The 21,200-nt window shown below is 40.3% G+C and overlaps 1 protein-coding gene across 1 annotated transcript; it reads left to right on the top strand.

Annotated features, from left to right (window-relative positions):
- The first annotated feature begins 2,935 nt into the window (after positions 1–2,935).
- LOC124369513 lies at positions 2,936–4,412 on the top strand. Its single transcript, XM_046827529.1, has 2 exons — positions 2,936–2,996; positions 3,811–4,412. Exons 1-2 carry the CDS (start codon positions 2,936–2,938, stop codon positions 4,410–4,412), a joined length of 663 nt encoding a protein of 220 aa, XP_046683485.1.
- The last annotated feature ends 16,788 nt before the right edge of the window (positions 4,413–21,200 follow it).

Raw genomic sequence — 21,200 nt, 5'->3', positions numbered from 1 at the left:
CATGCCCTTTATACGAGCCTTGACTTCTCGAGAAGAAACTGGATCAATCCAATGGGCCTTATTGCCCGGAGGCGGATCAAATCGACATAAACCAGGAGAGTCCCACAGGGCAGAATAAATCCCCCTGATTTCCTCAGCAGGCGGACTGGGCGAGTCAGCCAGGGAACAGACCGGAAGCCCGGCCCTAGCGCACTCGGCCAGCCTAGCTGGACATTTCCGATATAACTCTTGAGTGCAAGCATAGATCCGCCTTCTGATAACATCCCTAGTGCGTCCACGCCTAGACGGGCGGCGCCGAACAGGCGCCAGATCAGCCTCAGTAAGAGACCTGCTGATTCTGTCCACGAAGGAGTCAATCCATTCCAAGTCCGGAGAATCCACAGATGACCAATGCTCCCTGAGTTCTAGAGCCAACTCATGAGTCGGCTCCTCCCTCAGCCAGAACTCCCTAATACCAGTACTCCACCCCCCATTGACATCCTCACCCCGAATCCCAGGGACAACCCCGTCGCCAGGGAGGCCCACAGGAGCAGGGGGAGGCACCTGGGCATCAGCCACCCCCCCAACACGGCCAGGACCAATATCCGGCTGGAGACCAGCCCTCAACCGACCAGACCGCACCAGAGAGGCAACCTTGTCTCTAATCTGCTTGCCAGTTTTACCAGGAAAGATTGGGATGAGTGCGGAAGCGTAACGACCGAGAGGTGGAGCACCCCCTAATTCTTGAATTAAACGCAAGGTATCATCCTCAGACCATTCATACGGTCCGAAAGGCCGATCTGGGCGTTGTGGAGGCGCCATCCTTTCAACATTCCTGATCGCCGGATGCCGATGCCGCTTGTGCTGCGACAGGCCAATTTGAGAAGAGAAACTCTTACCGCACTCAGTACAAAAGAAATCTCCATCGGCGACCTCCACAGGACCTCTACACCGACCCAGATGGCAAAGAGAAGCGTGAACGCCACCAAACATGCGCGAGCAGTTCCCACACCGGAAGAAGACGGGAACCCCAGGATGCTGCTCAGCGTAATGCTTCGCAATCAACCCGGGCCGCTCAAACCAGTGAAGACAATTACCGCACGCAGAAGGTCTCCAAGGGACAACGAAGACATCACCACCATCAACCAACTCAGCAAGAGCCCCTGGTCCGCCGTCAACCAAATCCCTAACGGGTTCAACCATAATTGATTCTCTTCATCATTGCGTCCACCCCCCGAAGAAAATTATCGCAGTCACCAGATCCTGGAGCATGATCATGGCGAAGCCGCCTAACCTTGCACGGAACGCAAATTACTGGCTTAGCCCTATCAGGGCAAGCATCATGTGAATGATCTCCCACCCCACAGTGCCTGCACACCTCCTTGCCCCTACAGAACTTAGAAACATGCCCAAACTCTTGGCATTTGAAGCATCTCGATAACCCCACAAAATCTTCCACCTTGCAGGAATACCATGAAACAAAAAGCCTGCCCCCATCGACCAGAGTTTTACGGACAGAGGGAGAGACCTCAACAACGAAATGGTGCTTCGACCCACCCCTCTTGCCCTTCTTAAAGACCGGCCTGAACTCCCTTTTGAACTGCTCCAGGGAAGAAACTCCAGCTATCTCATTCTGGTCAAAGACCGCAGATACGAAATCATCGTCAGACAGTGCGCTATCAACATCGTACACAATAAGACGTGGCGCAACCTTAGCGCTATCCGAGACGTTCAGACCTTTGTCGGCAAGCTCCCTACTCTTCTTGATCTTGGTGACAGTCTCCCAATCGCCGGCCTCCAGCGCCATCCTCCCATCTCCAACAGCCCTCAGATTCCGTATTTTGAGACCCTCGGCTACCGGGTTGAGGGACGCAAGGACATCCTTGCGGATGTCCTCAACTGCCCTCTTCCCCTCAGCCGGCTTAATAAAAATGGTGGGGTTAACGGCCCTAGGGAGGTCCTTAGGCCGACCCCTCACAGTGACAACAGCAGAAGGTGAAGACTTTACGACCTCAGACCATTTGGTAGCCTTTTCAGCAATGGCCTCCCCCACAGAAGACTTTAACACCTCACTGAACCCCCCATCCCTCTCAGATAAGAATCGCTGGATTGAAGATCGCTCGTCAACCCTGCCACGGAAGTAAGCCACATCCTGCTTCTGCCCTCGCAACCTCCCTCTCCAGCTCCAGGATGGTATCCCTAATCGCAGAAACGTTAGCCTTGCTCATCTTGGCAGTATTGAGCTCCAAGACCCCCAACGCCTCTCTCACCATCACCTCCAACCTCTCACCCCCCCGACTACGCTTCTCCTGCCCTCCAGCAACAATCTCCTCATCCCCCCTTTGATGCTTTGACACCCCAGAAGCAACACTGTCGGTAGATCCGGCCCTAGACAGCGGAGCAGGAAAAGACGGAAAAGCCGGAGGCTGCTCGCTAACCGGCGTCGTAGGCGCTGACCCAGGCGGCGTCCTTCTCAATCCCGACGACCTGAAGACATCTCCATCCCTCTTACCCCCCCCCCCCCCCCCCAGGCGCCGACATGACCCCCTGAGGTTAGAAAAAGGAAAAATTAAAAAAGAGCTCCAGCAACCCAAGAGAAAAGGTGGAAACAATAAGAACCCCCCACAGGGACAAAAGACCACCCCCCAGATGAGGACCAAAGGTCAAAACGGACCAAGAACCCCCCAGATGAGCACAGGACCCAAAACAAAAGATGGAAATGAAAAAACAAAGAAAACCGGCGCAAACCTGCAAGAAAAGCGACCAGGCCACAAGATGCTGAAATAACACCCAAGACCCCCCCCCGGGACCGATCGGCACCGGAATGAGCAAAATCGGACCCCCCGCGATGAAGCTGTGCCAAAAACAGACAAAATTCGACAAAGTACGACAAAGTGTCGCCAAAAATCAAATTACAACCCAAATGGCTGACAAACTTGGTGGAAGGTGACGGACAATGTCCCCCACCAGCACAAAAACGAAAGACCCCTCAGACCCCCGGAAACAGAGCAGAGAGCGTTTGTTTACAAAAACACAAAATGCTTAATAACTAGAGAACCCCTAGAAACAAAAACACACTACTTGGTAAAAAGGAACAAAAAAGAGGTGTCAAGCACCCCCCACTATAAAAAGACGCCCCAAAAATCTAAAACTAGAGAAAACTTAAAAAAACTAAATTTTTCTACAAAGACCAACAAGTACACGAAAAATGCTTCAAATTAGCCCAAATTGAAATTGAATTTTCTAGAGGTAGGTAACAACCCCCCTACAAGTTTGTAGGGTGCTAGCCTCAAAAACAAAAAAGTTGTTGTGGACAAAAGTCAAAACTTTCAAAGTGCCCCCAAAAAAAACTACTTGAGCTGAGACCCCCCAAATTTAATAGAAGACAAAGAAAAATCCACAAAACAGTTTCCCAAAAGGGGAAACCCCCAAGTTATCCCCAGAAGGAGGAATAACCTGTCAAAAAGTGAGAAAAACTAAACTTTAATTCGAAAACAAAGAAAAGCTCACCAAAATTCGCCCAGGCAACCGAGCACCACGGGACAAACACCAGGGCCACCCACACACACTGCACTTGGAAACTGCAATTGCAGAAACCTCGCGAAAATTCACACAAATACACAAACGCGAATTGAGTGAGAGAAGTACGGAGCGACACTGAAACACGTCTAACCGCCTCGGCATCCACGGAGCAACTTAAGAGAGTCATAGTTACTCCCGCCGTTTACCCGCGCTTGCTTGAATTTCTTCACATTGACATTCAGAGCACTGGGCAGAAATCACATTGCGTCAACACCCGTGGGGGCCATCGCAATGCTTTGTTTTAATTAGACAGTCGGATTCCCCTGGTCCGTGCCAGTTCTGAGTTGATCGTTGAACGGCGACCGCGGAGACAGGAGGCCCGTTCACGCCGGCCGCACCGGCGCCCCCCGGAGGGGACTGACCCGATACGGACCCGCACGCGACCAGACAGCCAACGCCTCACAGCAAGGAAGATCCGCGTGAGGCCAAGGCGCGGGACCGAGCAGAGAATCACGACGGCGCGAACGCGCGGGGACGCGACGGCCCGAAGACCGCCACGCCACACCTCGCGCCGCAACCGCCGATCGACTCTCCCAGGCCCGGCTCCCGGCACGTCTACGCTTCCCGACCAAGCCCGATACACCCCGATCCTCAGAGCCAATCCTTGTTCCGAAGTTACGGATCAAGTTTGCCGACTTCCCTTACCTACATTATTCTATCAACTAGAGGCTCTTAACCTTGGAGACCTGCTGCGGATATGGGTACGATCCGGTGCGAACTTTCCACGTAGCCCTCTCCCGGATTTTCAAGGTCCGAGGGGAAGATCCGGACACCGCCGCAACTGCGGTGCTCTTCGCGTTCCAAACCCTATCTCCCTGCTAAAGGATTCCAGGGAACTCGAACGCTTATAGAGAAAAGAAAACTCTCTCCGGATCTCCCGACGGCGTCTCCGGGTCTCTTTGGGTTACCCCGACGAGCACTCGATGAGGGCCCGCATTGGAACGGTTCCGCTACCGGGTTCCGGAATAGGAACCGGATTCCCTTTCGCCCAGTGGGTGCCTTCTGAGCCAACGTCTGAACGCAGTCCAGTCTCGTTTTTGTCTCGGCTACCCATCGACATGGGATTTCTCCTAGGGCTTAGGGTCGACTGACTCTTGTGCAACAGCTGTTCACAAGAAACCCTTCTCCACGTCAGTCCTCAAGGTCCTCGCTTGAGTATTTGCTACTACCACCAAGATCTGCGCCGACGGCGGCTCCAGGCCGGCTCACGCCGTGACCCTTCAGTGCACACCGCCGCGACCCTCCTACTCATCAAGGCGTAACGGCCCGGACCCCGCGAGGGGACCGCCCACTTTGCCGTTGACGGCAGAGTATAGGCACGACGCTACAGCGCCATCCATTTTCAGGGCTAGTTGCTTCGGCAGGTGAGTTGTTACACACTCCTTAGCGGATTCCGACTTCCATGGCCACCGTCCTGCTGTCTTAAGCAACCAACGCCTTTCATGGTTTCCCATGAGCGTCGTTCGGGCGCCTTAACTCTGCGTTTGGTTCATCCCACAGCGCCAGTTCTGCTTACCAAAATTGGCCCACTTGGTACTCTGGATCCGAACGCTCCGGCATCAAGAAATTGGGATTCAAGCATGCCGGAGGTCTCACCCATTTAAAGTTTGAGAATAGGTTGAGGTCGTTTCGGCCCCAAGGCCTCTAATCATTCGCTTTACCGCATGAGATTCGTCCACCAGCTATCCTGAGGGAAACTTCGGAGGGAACCAGCTACTAGATGGTTCGATTAGTCTTTCGCCCCTATACCCAGCTCTGACGATCGATTTGCACGTCAGAATCGCTACGGACCTCCATCAGGGTTTCCCTTGACTACGTCCTGGCCAGGCATAGTTCACCATCTTTCGGGTCCCAACGTGTACGCTCTGGGTGCGCCTCTCCTCGCAATGAGAACGAGACGCCCCGGGAGTGCGGGACGCCGCCACTCGGGCCGCGCGTCCATCCTCCCTCGGTCTGACAAGTCAGGCCTTCAATTTCATTGCGCCTTTAGGTGTTTCAAGCACCCAAATGACTCGCGCACATGTTAGACTCCTTGGTCCGTGTTTCAAGACGGGTCGGATAAGTACCTTAAACGGACATCGCTGACCGGTGTTACAAGACCCGTCCGAGGACACGGCCGCCAAAAGTTTGGCGCACCGAAGAGCCGGGAACAAGTACCGTCATCCTGGTGCGCACAAGCTTGCGGCCGGCCCGGACGCCCGATAAACGGTGGCGGTCCGACACCTGCGTTTCATACCGTCCGACGATCGGTCAGGCGACCCGGGGTCCGGGAGCACGGTACGGCAGAAGCTTTCCCGCGTCCCGGGCTACCGCCGGGGCCGTCGACCGCCGTCCAACGGGTCGCGACGTCCTACTGAGGGAGAAGTGCGGCCCACCGCGGCCGGCATAACCCCCGCGAGCGCCGAGCGATCACCGAAACGACCCCGCAACGACTTGCGCCGTGCGGGCGTACGGTGCCATCTGACCCCGCGGGAGCCGACTCATGCGAGAGAGCGTGAATCTCCCCTTTCGGTGTTTAAAGTCTTTTCCGTTTACCCCTGAACGGTTTCACGTACTCTTGAACTCTCTCTTTAAAGTTCTTTTCAACTTTCCCTCACGGTACTTGTTTTCTATCGGTCTCGTGGTCATATTTAGCCTTAGATGGAGTTTACCACCTGCTTAGGGCTGCACTCTGGAATATACATATATATATATTTCACTTCAAATTTAGAAGTGAAGTTACATAAAGTTATTATACAATAAATGCAAAATATGATATGATGAAATATGATTTTTTTTTAAATATTCGATTAAACATTGTGTGTGATTTTTGTTCGTTCTATTTATTTATCATCTTGTCATCAATACTAAAGGGAATTCTTGCTACGTTAATCCCAATATTTGTTATTTATTGTTATTATTTCATATATAATGTTATGCAAAAATCCTATTTTATATATATATATATATATATATATATATATATATATATATATATATATATGTACTTTGTATAAGTATATACATATGTATGAATATGTGCGCCAATAAACTATTTTTGTGATTATTAGTACCATACTGTTATCATTAATGGTTTAATTACATATTACATTTTTTCTTAAGTAGAATAAATATTTATTTAACGTATATTGTTTTACGGTCGAAAAAAATAAATTACTTTTCTACTGCATCTATGATGCCAAAACGATAATTTTACTATTATTTAAATAGTTTAATTAATGTAAAAGTAATCTTATTATTATGCTACATTTAATACTAAAAAAATTGTTTACTTCACAAGTAAGTCCCTGACGTTATCTTATGATGAGGATTGCAAGATAGATTAACTTAGCTTCCATGATTCTGACAGCCTTTGTGTCAGTTTGACTTGATCTGATAAATCTGATAAGGCTGAGTGAGTCACCCCAGTCGATGTAATGGACCTCGGATAATCGAAAACTCTCCCTTATTGGTGATAAGCTAATCTCATTCTACGTTACTACCTTTCGAGATCTGCAACCTCATCTCTTCTTCAGGTAAATAACTAACCTAACACATAATTACAAACTAGATTCAAATAAACAAATCATACCAGAGCGTTGAGACACGTGTAAGTTAGGAATCACAACTATCATGTTGTGTGTGAACTTCACTAACTCTAAAACATGCAGTTTTACAGGTTATTAAAACATTATTCTCCATTGTGGTGGCCTTGAAGTTCTCCTTGACTTCAACAAAACACAAATAGGCAACTAACCCAACAGAAAACAAATTCTTAATAACTAAAGAGAGTTCTACCGCTAGAACGAGCACATCTTCTAGTTGATGGGGAGAGGGAACAATTTCACCAAAGAACCATTGGAAGTTTCAAGGTCCACCAAACTATTTCATCAGCTCCAGGATGGACAGTGGTGACACGTGCCAGAGGCCACGAGAGAGGTGGGCATGGTGAGTGAATTAACACTAAGTCGCCGAACTTAAGGTTGGGAGCTGGCGACGTCCACTTGGCGCGCTCCTGCAACTGATGCAGGTACTCCATCTGCCACCGTTTCCAGATGCGCTGATGAAAAGCTTGGACTGTCTAAGTCGGTTGTCGGATACAGCTAGCACATGACTCTCCGGGACAACTGCGAGTGGCCGGCCGATCAAAAAATGGCCTGGGGTGAGAGCAATGATATTACTGGGGTCGTTGTAGAGTGGTGTCAGTGGTCTCGAATTTAGCATACCTTCCGCCTGTGTAATAAGATTTATAAAGTTCCACGAGGGTCAGTACAGTCCATCTTGGTGAGGAACGACTGGGAGTTGAAATGAAAATTAACACCTTTAGAGGTGGTAAACTTCAGAATCTTTTCCTGCGTCTCGGACGAGCACAGATAGAACTTAGTGAGCTTATGAATTACGGCATAAGCACCTACGAAGTTTGTTCCACAATCAGAGTAGATGTCCGGACAATGACCGCGCTGAGATACAAATCGAGTGAGTGCTGCTAGAAAGGCTTCAGTGACAAGGTCCGTAGCAGCTTGTGAATGAACTGCCTTTGTTGACATACAACCAAGACACACAGATAAACTTTAATGTGTTTCACTGCGCGCAGATTATACACATTCACAGTAAAAGGTCCAACATAGTCAATGCCTGTGCTCAGGAACGGAGAGGCAGGGGTTACCCGAGAGCGTGGGAGATCATCCATGAGAGGAGGTTTGTTTCAAGGCTTGTTCCTGACGCAAGTGAGACATTTAAATATTCTTAAGCGAATGGCACTTCTGGCAGACAGGATCCAAACGTGCCGGGAGAGTAGACTTTGAGCTAGTTAAGGACCGCCATGAAGGTGAATGAAATAGTAGTAATCAATTATTATAGCCACAACTGGATGCGTCTTGGGAAGAAAGTATGGATACCTTGCTTTCTGTGAAATGTTCCCGAAGCTTAGATGTTTACCTACTCGAATTAGGCCATCTTGGTCAAGGTAGGGGTTGAGTCGCTGAAGATTGAAAGAGCACGTACACTCCTTCTGCAGAAGTTGTGGATTTAAGATTTAAGATGTATTAAGATTAACATACATCATGCATTGTAATGCAGAGGTTTGAACCAGCTTAAAGATTCTAATTTTTTCCATTTTCAATTTTGAAACAGAGATCAGTCCAGAGCATCTACTAATTTTAGCACGAGTATTTTTTATGAACCATAAAACGTATGCCATAACACCTTGTAGTTTGGTCCACGAAGAGTATTTTGAGAGTAAGTCGCAGATGTAGAAACAAAAACCGTGGTTATGTTGGATATCAATTCTCCCCTCTCCGTTGACTCAGGCGGAATCCAGCGATTCAGAGGCCAAGAATCTTGAGACTGTCACAACCAAAGGGGTCCCTGCCATCAAATTTCATGGTCTGGGAGGTGAGATGGTAGAATACCACTGGACACACATTTAGAGGGGTTTTGAGTACCACTGACATGGCGCCAGCAGAGAGAGAGTACTAATTCATGAGCTTGCGGTACTCTGTTTGCAAAATAAGTCTTGAGACGGTAGGGGACATCTGAAACCACTTAAGGGTTAAAGTTGAATCACTCCATATGTGTCCGGCTGAAAATGAGGACTTTTTTCGAACAAAAAGACACAATGAGACACTAGTTGCGCTAACAAATGTGCAGCACAGAGTTCTAAACGCCGTAAAGTTACACGTTTCAGCGGTGATGCACGTTTTAGAGATGATTTGACGTACGTTATCGCCATGGGAATGCTGGATCCGAAAACACACTACAGCAGCGTAACCATTTTCAGAGGCATCAGCAAAGCCATTCGACGCTGGCGGTCTAGCAGAGTTCCAGTGGTCTAGCCATCTCACTTTCCTTAATATATCTTGAGGCTGTTACGAAGGTTCGCCATTGATCGGCAAGTTTTTGAGGGAGGGGATTATCCCAGTCCAACCCTGTGGCCCATAATACTTTCATAATATATTTAGCCCATATAGTGATGGAAACAAGAAAACCATAGGGATCATAAATCTGAGCGATAACACTAAGAATTTGCCTTTTTGTTGAGGAGTGTTGAGGTAGAGGTTTCAAGGTTCGTGTCTAGTTTCAAGGTTATTTATTTCCCTGGTGAACCAAATGTCACAATTACAAACGAGGAGAACTCTTAGAAGACAAAGACCAATCTGAAATTTTTTTTGTAGCTGTTCGAGATAACGAAATCAAAAATCACCCGACTTAAAACGGCCGGCTATAAGGTAGTGAAATATGGGAATATGTATTTTCCAAATTAAAGAAACAACACAAATTTAAAAATCTAAATTCTCTCACTATTCTAAAACACTCCCACTCATGCGAAACCTTTCTTAATAAGATCAATCTCATTAGCAAAATTCCTATAGACAACTATAGGATTGTATTGTATACAATCTAAAAATAAAATAGTAAACTTTCTGGATTCTTTAAATTAACACAAATATTGTGTTAGAATAGTAATTTAAAGACCAGCAAAAGTAAGGAATAAATTTTAAGAACAAAATATTCTTTACAAAAAATATAATCCTTACTTCTCAGGTACTGCAAGAGACCCCCTTATCTACTCTGGACTGTTTTAGACACAGTTTAAAGTCTGTCACAAATTATTTACAGAATACAAATATTTAGATTTGCATATTAGCTAATACGGTTTTGACTAATTGGTTTTGAGCAATTTGTATCAGGTAAATAGTAGACTCTTACGTCCCTTTTAATAATATTCACAACTACGATACAAGGTATCGTGAAAATATCAGACCTGCTCAGCATAGATCCTTCTCAAGCCGGCATAAAGTCTCTAAGTGGGCTCCCTGAAGAAATAAAATAAATTGTGTAAATCGGTTCAAGAGTACATTGCGGCACTTTAGTGTCTCATTCATTATATACTTGGTGAATTCATAGACCATCTTACGAGCTTTAACGTGCGATAGTACAGGGGCGTTGACATCCAAAGGTATGTTTTTATTATTTATAAATTTTTTTGCTTGAAAACCTTTATTGTTAACTAAAAACGGTATTGTTTACGATATTTTAAAATTTAGTTCATAGCACAAGTTATTATATTATTTTAATAAATATAAAATTATTGTTATGTGACGCATGCTATGCAATGTTAAAATTGTTTCTGGCAATAAAGGTATATTGTATTGTAATCGTTAATTTAAATCAAATGTGTAACCATATTATATACAATTTATTAATAAATAGTAAAAGTTCAGAATTTTTTAAATTAATACAAATATCTTTTTAGAATTATAATGTATAGGCCAACAAAATTAAGGATAAAATGTTAAGAACATAATATTCTTTACAAAAAATACTATCTACGCGTTCCCAGGTAGAAGACCTGAGAACCTTTCTTAACTGCGAGAGACCGCTTTATCTACCATTGAGGGAGTATTACTTAGTGACAAGTAATTTCACTAACGCAAAAACTTTAAATTAATATAGAAAGTTTTTAAGATCTACGTCTAAAACCTGCTACTAAATTTGAATTCTAATGTGAATTATTATACTGCGCTTGCTTTTAGACTTTATTTTGTCGAGCTTTAGGTTTTGTATGTAGACCTGTTTTTAAAAGTTAGTTCTTTCATGGCTCTATTGAACAGGTACCAACGGTTGAAGAGTATATACGGCAATTTGAAATTTCATTCGGAGAGACAATCGAAATTTTACACAAAACAAAAGGTACTAGGCGTTCAAAGTAACAGTTATTTGAAAAAGCGTTCGCAACGCGTATAGTATAGTTTAAAGTTATACAAGAAAATTTGACAACGCTATAGCCAAGATATTGCCGTACTACCACAATGTAAACATTATCAGCTAATGAAACATGTCAGGAGATATTCTACCATCCAACGTTCAATGCTTACAACTGGCTATCGTTTCTCCACCATTTAAGTTTTTGAAAACTACTGAATTATAAACAAAATATCTGTCAAAGTTCAATGTTCCAAGGGTTTTAAGATAGGTTCAACCTTACACCGATAAAAAGATATTCAGCATACCGTTTTACTGTATAAAACTTATTTCAAAGTATAGTAATCTAAATATAAAAGGAATCGTCTTCTTTTACACATCTAGCAATTCTGATTTCTCACTGTAAAAAGGAATTTAAATAAAGAAACATAATATCTATTCGGGTTTAGTAATACACTAGGTGAACTATTTGTTTCTGCCAGATTGTCTCTACTTTTTTAGAGCCGGCAGAAGGGACAGTTTTAAACTTCTAACACTTTACGTCCTTACTTTCGCTCGTAGAACTATGGGAGGTATATAACTTCTAATGTAAGATTGTAACGTATGTCTCACAAAGATTCTTCAAAGAAACTTCAATTTTTTGTGCATAACTAATAAAAATATTCAGAAACTAAAACAATGCCGTTCGTATTAGTCATGCCTTTAACATGACCATACTCCATAATTGTATAAGTATGATAAAATTAAGGTATTAAGAGTGCTTGAGTTTAAAAATCTCTCTTATGAGATCAAAATAAAAATGGCCGCAAGAACTAACGGCTCTTAATATACGGAACGTGATGTTTTGTAGAGGAATTATAAACAGTATGTTATATACTTATGACAAAACAAAATGACAAAATGAAGAAAGAATTGCAAATTCGAAATGGAGTTTACGTTTACTAATTTAAAACCATATTAATCTTTTTATTGCGTCAGATCAATTTAAAAAGTTTTTAATTCAATTAACAAATAATGACCATGGTATTTACACAATGTTTCAAAGTGTTACATTACGAATTATCAAACTAATTATCAAAATTATCAAACTATACTTTCAACCATTAAATAACTATTAAACAAACGGAACAACCACGCATCACATTAGATCAGGACGTTTTATTTTGTTTTAAATGTCTAATTTCCCAATGGCTCATCGGGAATACATCAACAGTGTAGAACGCATTTAGCACCAGATGGCGCTTCACACGAGCCTTGTATTGCTTTGAATCGTTCAGTTGTTTGGCTGCCTCGGGAATCCTATTGATTAGTCTGATGCCAACTTGTCCTGGCAAGAGTTGGGAAACTGTCAGCCGGTAGCTTTGAATTTATAGTTGTCTCTCTCTCTCTTGCGTCTGCTTGCTATATCCTCCTGAGTCTAGAGTGCCTAAATATAGGCACTAGGTCTCAACCTACCTTGAGTCCCAAATATTTATGGAGCAAATTGGACCAAACGCCTAAGTGCCTTTTTTTAGGCAATTCATTCCGACCCCACTTGAGTCCCAGGGTAAAAAAGTGTTAATTCTTTTACAATTAAGGTTAAATTATGTTCTCATATCATTGTTGTTTGAGAAAAATCACATTATGTATTTTTTACGTTATTACAAATGGTGTTATAGATGTCCTAAAAATAGGCACTTAGGTCTTCAGAGGAAAAAAATATTAACGCAGGACCTTAATTGAAAATGTTTTATTATTACATGTATAAGTATAAAAAGAGTTGTTTAGAAGGCATTTTACATTTATTTGTAAAAGTTCATCTTGGAGTCACTGTGAAAAGTTCACTTCGAATGGAACTTTCGGAAACAATTCCGCCCACCTACCAAACAAAGATACACATTACACTTTACACAATATACAGTAGATTTTTTCTTGCAATTCTGCATAGCATAGCACACCTTTTTTGAATTCCTTTTGTAACCTCAGGTAGATGAGCTGCTTCTTCAATTCTTTTTTCTGGAGTAGGGTCAGCCCGTACTCGTCTGTCTCCAAATGGGTTATCCACCTTATCTTCTAGATCTTTGTCATTCGAAGCAACAGCTTCATTGGCTGAGTTCATCTCAATTAGCAACTCCCCAAATTTAAGTTTAAAAGTCCTGAATTGCGGAATTCTTTTGGCTGGAATTTGTATTTTTTTTGTTTGGTTTCCCGCATCTGAAGCCAACTGTTACTAAGGCTCAAATCAAAGAAATGAAGGATACATCTCAATGTCCATTTCTTTGTCCGGGCTCGTGAGGAGCAATACGATAGCATTCTATCAGCTAAGTCTACGCCTCCCATTTTTGCATTATATGCATTGATAACTTTCTAGGTTGAGAAACATTGATAAACTGTTTGCTGGCCTTAGACCCACCTTTTTACTTCACACAAAGGCTCGATTGACTCAGCAGTAGATATCATACATACACAGTTGTTGTCTAACCACTTTGTTATAGCTACTTTTCCCTCTGTCTTTGTTCCATTTTTTTATCTTTTTCTTCTCTTACAGTGCAAAAACTGGTGCCCCTTTCATTTGCTTTCTTAAACTCTTTGTCACTTGGAAGGTCAGTAGTTTCGGGAATTCTTGTCTTTCCTGATTGTTCCAGTTAATCTAAAACCTTTTTTCAGGAGTTCGTCAGCAAGCCTAACTGAAGTGAAAAATCTATCGGCATACAATGTGTGGCCGGGAACTAAAGACCTAGTAAGCTGAAGGACAGCTGATTCACACTGCCAGAATTGCTCAAGTTCTGGGTTTTCTACGTATGTGGCTGGTCCTTGATAAACAGTAAAATCACAAACAATTCCGTTTGGATTAGCAAGAACATAAACTTTCAAACCCGTTGGGTTGGGTTTGTTGGGTATGTGTTGCTTGACTAGACACGTTCCAGAAAAAGGCACTATCATCTCGTCGATACTCAATTCCTGTGGTTTGTTCTGTTTCAAACAGCCCTCTAAGATTCGGTCAAGTAAAGGTCTTAACCTTCCACAGGCCTATCAGCTTTTCTTTCGTCTGCTGTAATTTCGTTATCAAAAAACAAGTTTTATCCAGTTCCTAATAAGGAAAAAAAGCGATCTCTCGCCATGTTGTTTGCTACAAGTGGAATCCTCCACTTTTTTTTCCCAACACATTCTAATCAATGGTACTTGTAGAGCTGAAATCACAAAGTTTATGCCTAGCCAAATTTTTAACTCAGGTAGTCTTAGTTTTAGGTCCTTTCCTGTTTTCAACAAGTAGTTCTGATTTGATTTCTCAACTATTTTTTTAAGAATATCATCGTCGAAATTACTGCTGTACATACTGTTCAGCTGTCCAGTCATCACTGTCGATAGGTAGGTATGCTGGTTGAGCAATCGTCAAAGGTGTCGGATTGAATGGTCCTGTCCTCCATGGGGGTGAAAAATCCTTGTCCTGATTTTTCGTTTTTCTCGATTTCTTAGCCCCATCTCCCTTTTTCTTAGTGAGCGCGCCTTCTTCCTCTTTCCCTGGAACAAAACAATTCCATAATATTTTTGCTACTTTCAAACAATTAAATAAAAAGATTGTTAAATAAAATAATCTTGAAATTACTAAACTTTTCTCTCAATGGTTCCAGAATTAAACAACCTGACATACATATTTTTTTACTTCCTTTAAATGTACTAAGCTTTGTTATAGCAAACCTTATTATAAAATTACAAGGACTATAATACATATTTTAGTAATAATTTCAAATACATGAGATAATAAGTAATTTTGGAAATTCAGGTAGTTATCTTACTTCTTTTCGCTGGATTGCTTCTGGTTGTGGATCCTCTTCTGACGTGTCTTCCTTACGATCCGGCTCATTGGGAGGCTCGTATGTGGGGTCTTCATCGGTGTCATCACTCCAATTTCCAATAACTTCATTCACATCAAAAAAGCGGTCTCTGTGTCTCAACAAGTCCCCTTCTTCATCATCATCATTTAACGCGCCCTCAATCTCAGAATCATCTAGATTGACTGGTTCGTAGTGAGGGTTTTGATTGCCTTGACCTAAAAAAACACATAAATAATCAACTACATTATATATTTGTCAGCTGTTATTATTTTTTTAAAGAAAAACATTTTAGCTAACGACCTAAGTGACTAAAAAAAGGAAACTATAAAAATATGGGTTTATAGTCTATAGGCGCCTAAGTGCCTATTTTTAGGAACTACAAAAATAAACCTGTTATAGCTACTTTAAACAAAAGCGATTGTCACAATTTATCGTTTAAAATGCAGACATAGTTCTTATCTAATGATATCAGTACGAGCTAAGGCTAAAATATATTAATAAAGTACTTACATGAACGTTTTGGCCGGTCACGTTTTTCTGGAGGGTCAGTCATTTTTTAGGTTAAGAAGACTGGAGCATACCTAGAGCATTCTGGTGGCAAAACTTTGCACTACTATGGCCAAAAAACTGTTTCTTTCTATCAAGTGCTGCGACCTGAATGGGAATAACACAACTAGGAGGGACTCTGTGAATTTTTTTTTGCGAGTGGCTAAAAATAGCCACTTAGGTCTTTGACCCACTTTAGAGGGATGGTTGTCCAGGACTCAAGCACAGTCAGGCACTTGTTACTAAATATAGCCACTTAGGATTTTTGACACTTTAAAACACAGATTTACTCTGGGACTCAGGAGGATATATCATATCACATTTTGAACGATATTACGTAATATGTCGGTAGAAAACACATTATACGAAATCAGAAATCGAGCTTCCTTAAGGGGGTTCGGTAGGTTAAAAAATTAAAAAATTATACATTTTTTTTTATTTCAATTTTATTTTTCTGTGTTGTTTTCTGAACATTTTGACATAAAAATTATTTAATTCTGACAATGGGAAGTATTAAAAAAAATATACAACATATTGTCTGCACAGCTGCAATTTTTACCAGAATTGTATCTATGGTAACGACAATACTATTATTTATTTGTTATAATAACTAGCATCCAGAAACAGTTTGTTTTTCTTTCAATGGTTGGCTAACCTGAAGTATTGTTGCCAATAAACAGCAGACAAGAGAAGTAAGAAAAACATTGTTTGTTTTACATTCATGAGTTTATTCTTTATTGTGAAAACTCAAAAGTAAATACACATTACAATTATTTTTCTAAAGTGTTGTGTTCTAGTGTTTTAGAAGAATATATTATTCAAAATGCTAGGAGTACTAGTGTTTTCAAGAAAAGGAAAACGAGTATTTTGTAAGAAGACAGTAGAAACTGAAATTAGGCATAGTCCTAATGCTGATGTTTTGGAAGATATGACTAGTCTAGATGAACCAGTTAGTGCTTCAAAAGCCAAAACTAGGAAATATTTCCAATAACTACCAATCTATTGTTGATGGTGAGCCTAGTCTAGCCTATGAAATAGTTGATTTGAATAGTTTGTTGAAAATAATTTCTAATATAGCAGTTTGTAAACATTGCCATGAAGCAATTGATTTCAAAGTCGGTAGGCGTGTTGGACTTTTCTTTTTCAGGTGATTTTACATGTTCAGGTTGTAGTACAAAGACATTAGCTTCATATGAAAATTGCTGTACTTTACCTGATAACCCATCACACAATAAAATGTATGACCTAAATGTTAGGTTAGTGTACGGTATGCGTACTATTGGAAGGGGCCAGGTCGCTTGTGAGAAACTCTTTGCGGCGTGCTAAACTTGCCTAAAACCTCCTACAAAGTTTAGTGAATACATTAGAGTTCTAGGGTCTACAGCTGAGGATATATGTTTTTCATTTATGAAAGAGGCTGTAGAAGAAGCAGTGAAAATAAATGATGGAAATAGGGATTTGTGTGTTGCCATCGACGGCACTTGGCAAAAGCGTGGACATACATCTCAAAATGGCGTTGTAACTGCTACAAGTGTTGATACTGGTAAAGTTGTAGATGCCGTCATACTGTCTAAGTACTGTCGTTGTAGAGGCAAGTTTACTGGCCATCATGATGATAATTGCAGTGCTAATTACCAAGGAGTAAGTGGGGGTATGGAAGTGGTAGGAGCCTGTAAAATATTTAAACGGTCCGTTCCAACTTATGATGTTCGCTATATTGAATATCTTGGAGACGGCGACTCTAAAGGGTTTGCTAGTGTATTAGAAAGCATGCCATATGGTAATGACTGTCCAGTTACAAAATTAGAGTGCATTGGACATGTCCAAAAGCGTATGGGCACACGCCTAAGGACATTAAAACTAAAAAGAAGGTAAGGCAAAACAAATTGATGGAAAAACCTTAGGCGGTCGCAACCGACTAACAGATGCTGCTATATATTATCAATTCAGAAATACTACGGATTTAGCCATACGCAGAAATATAGGTAATTTGAATGACATGAAGCAAGCTATATGGGGCAGAATACTACCATTTACTATCAAGTAACTCTAATCCTCAACATGGACTTTGCCCGAAAGGAAGTGATAGTTGGTGTAAATATCAAAAATCATTGGGTCCAAAATGAAAAATATGATCATGAAAAACATTTTCACCTACCACTTGCCATAATGGAGAGGCTAAAACCTATTTTCAAAGATCTTAGTGCTCCTGACCTTCTAAAAAAGTGCTTACATGGTAAATCACAGAATCCCAATGAGTCTGTGAACCAAATAATTTGGACTCGCCTACCGAAAACCGTGTTTGTAAGCATTCACACACTTCACTTAGGTGTATATGATGCCATCAATACTTTAAAGGAAACATAGCAAGGTGTATGGTATTTTAAGAAACTGGGATTGATTGTTGGGCAGAATGTTTGTGATGCTATGAAAAATAAAGATATATCCCGGCTAAAAAAGGCTCAGCGCATGATCCTCGGAAGTTGCAAAAAGAAGCAGACAATCCCGTGAAAGTGCTAAAAGGGAAGTTGGAAGATGAATGGGGAAGATTTGGAGGATCCTGATGATCCCAGTTATGGAGCAGGATGCCATTAACTTCAGTTACATATTACCAAGTAAGAACCAAATGTATATTTTAACTTTAACGTTGATTTCCCGGAATTTAATTTTTTTCTTACTTATGTACCTTTATCTCAGGAAGTATTAGATGGATCATTATGAAAAAAAAAACCACTTGTACATGCCACCAATATACATATTTTAAGCGCGTAAACATTGTAAAAAAAATCTTTAATAATTACGCAAAAAAATAAATAACATAAAATTTATTAAAAAAAAACATGTATTTTAAAAAAAAATTCTTTTTTAATAAAAATTATCTTAAAAACCAAAATGTTTTGCGCTCTATTTCATGATAAGGACCTAAAAAATAACACATAAAAATTTTACTGTAATCGAACCAGTTGTTCCTGAGAAGAAGGTACATAAAATATAGGAATATAGCATTGTAAGGATAGGGCCTACCGAACCCCTTAAAGCATATAAAATCTTAAATCTGAATCTGAAATTAAAATTAGCAACATATATGAGTACCTTCTAATTTTGGTAAGCGTATACAGTCTTATCTCTAACATACAGGTAGATATAACTTTAATAGGGAAGGCTTCAAGAGTATATACATTCAATAAACTACGTAAGGCATACATACTAGAGATATCTCTACAGCAAACACTTAGACATATAAACTTTATAAAATTAGTTGTTAGAAACTAACAGTAATAAAATGTTATTCGTTTCATTTGTTTACGATATTTTTTCTGTATTTTTATAATAATAATGAATTAATATTAGTATACTATCTATATTAATTTAGCTAATAAATTATTTTCTTTCCAACTCCTTAGTCAAAGATAGTCGTTGTATCAGCAAATTGTATCCAAAACCTCTAGAAATTGTCTACCCGTCCATTGACTGCATCCGTTGTGGATTAAATGTAAATATGCCCGAATTGGTTTAAATTCAAAAGTTATAATCTTTGTTGGAAACAAAGATTATAACTTTCCAAATTAAAGAAAATCGTTTTTCCAAATTAAAGAAAAAAAACGTCTTTCATGGAAAATCGTTTTAAAGATTTTAATGACAACAGGAAGAATTGAACATGGAATAGTAATTTTTGGCCTATTCAGATCGCCCTAATTAAAATTAGGATTAATTTAATATTTCTAAAACAGGTGGGAATCCACATGTAATGAAAGATTGATCAGTTTATTGATTCTTGTCAATTTGTGCCAGCAACAACGTATCAGCACCTTGCTTATATTTCACTGATACACAAGTTAATTCTTATTATCTAGAAGTATCTGTATTACACGAGCTATCTTTAATGGGCCTCCGTTTAAATATCCTTCAATTAAGCGATTTATTTAGTTGGAATTGAAACGACTTTTAATATGCTTTGTTGTTTTATAAATAGTAATACATTTAAAGTTGGGCTTAATAAATTTAACGTTATAGGTTAACGTTCCGTGTGCTTAAATATTGATATATTTATTAAATAATAAAGTAGCATTTAATAATATTAGTATTAAATCGAGCATGGCATTTGTTGGTGTAACACTGGATAAAACCCTTTCCATTCGATTATTGAAGCCATACTGCCACGTAATAAATCTGTTTGATGTTTTAGGCCATACTGTGAGAGCCTCATACGAGGCGAAATATATGCCTGGGGAATTTTCTCTGAGCTTAAATAGGTTACTAATAAAAAAAAAATAAAAGGCGTAATTGTTTACGCTCCAATTAATATTAATGTAATGTTTTTTAGAGATGTAATCGTGTTCGTTCGGCTTCTACAGATAATTTATTGTTAAAAAATATACAGACAAATCTGTAAGTTTTATCATGTATTCATACAAGTCTATATAAATAGCAGAGAGTATATAAACCCCATTTTCTGGAACACGTATTACATATTGTCAACCAAATAAGTTAAATAAATATGGACCATATAATGTCGTTATAACAGTAAAATAACGGTTAAATCAGTGAAAAAATCGGAAAATAGCTCATCTCTTGATACAAAAATATCCTTCAGCTGCCCAAGGCTTGCTGAGTAGCGTCAGTGACAGGATCAGAGATTGTGAGATTACTGTTCACAACACGTTCTCGTGGGGTCCTATTGATTCTCTTGTTTTCAAAGACAAGTCCTGCACTCTGTATATTATACTTCTTATTCAGTTTATACGACCACCAAGTAGGTATTTTGGTCATAAAACGGAACATACTTAATTACTGTCTTAAACCAGGTTTCCAATTTAAAACAATAATGCAACAAATCTTAACTATCAATAAAATCTGTTAGTCCAAAATAATTTTGCGTCTCAATTATTTATTAAAATCGGAAATACTTAAAAATTTCTGAATCTACAAAACAATTTTTACTTTTTTGCCAATGCCAATAGGCCTAATTTATTGAAAGATTGTTCGATTATACCTTTATTTGAATATAATATATATTTTAAAATGTTGCTTTAGTGTAATTTCAACTGTAGTGCATATTATTTATTTGACTATGGATTTTGGAATTACAAATAATGTATAAAGTCAAAACTTATATATATATAATAAAACATATATATATATAATTATATATATATATATATATATATTTATTTATTTATTTATATACAGTAAATAAATAATTTAACCAACGTAAAGGGTAGCTGTTGTTGTCATCCTCTATAACGAAATTAAAGATTTAATAAGGTTTATGTGGAAATATCAATAATTTTACACTTTGCTATTAGGAAATACTGTATACTAAATATAAGCTGTTAAATTCTTTAAACATACTGTATATAACTAGAGAGTTTGAGATCTGGTGCAAGAAATGTAATTTCATTGCGATCAAACCGGGTGTCAGCGATAACTGAGAGCGGACGGGTACAGGACTGGGGATGAGAGCACTCTGTATATCATTAAAGGGTTTGAGATATGTTGCGAGAATTGTAATTTCATTGCGATCAAGCCGGGTGTCAGCGATAACTGAGAGCGGACGGGTACAGGACTGGGGATGACAACACTCTGTATATCGCT

Source organism: Homalodisca vitripennis, chromosome X, assembly GCF_021130785.1.
Source record: "Homalodisca vitripennis isolate AUS2020 chromosome X, UT_GWSS_2.1, whole genome shotgun sequence".
NCBI classification, from domain to species: Eukaryota; Metazoa; Arthropoda; class Insecta; order Hemiptera; family Cicadellidae; genus Homalodisca; species Homalodisca vitripennis.
The sequence above is the reverse complement of the archived record's forward strand: the minus strand, read 5'-3'. Positions and strand labels throughout refer to the sequence as shown.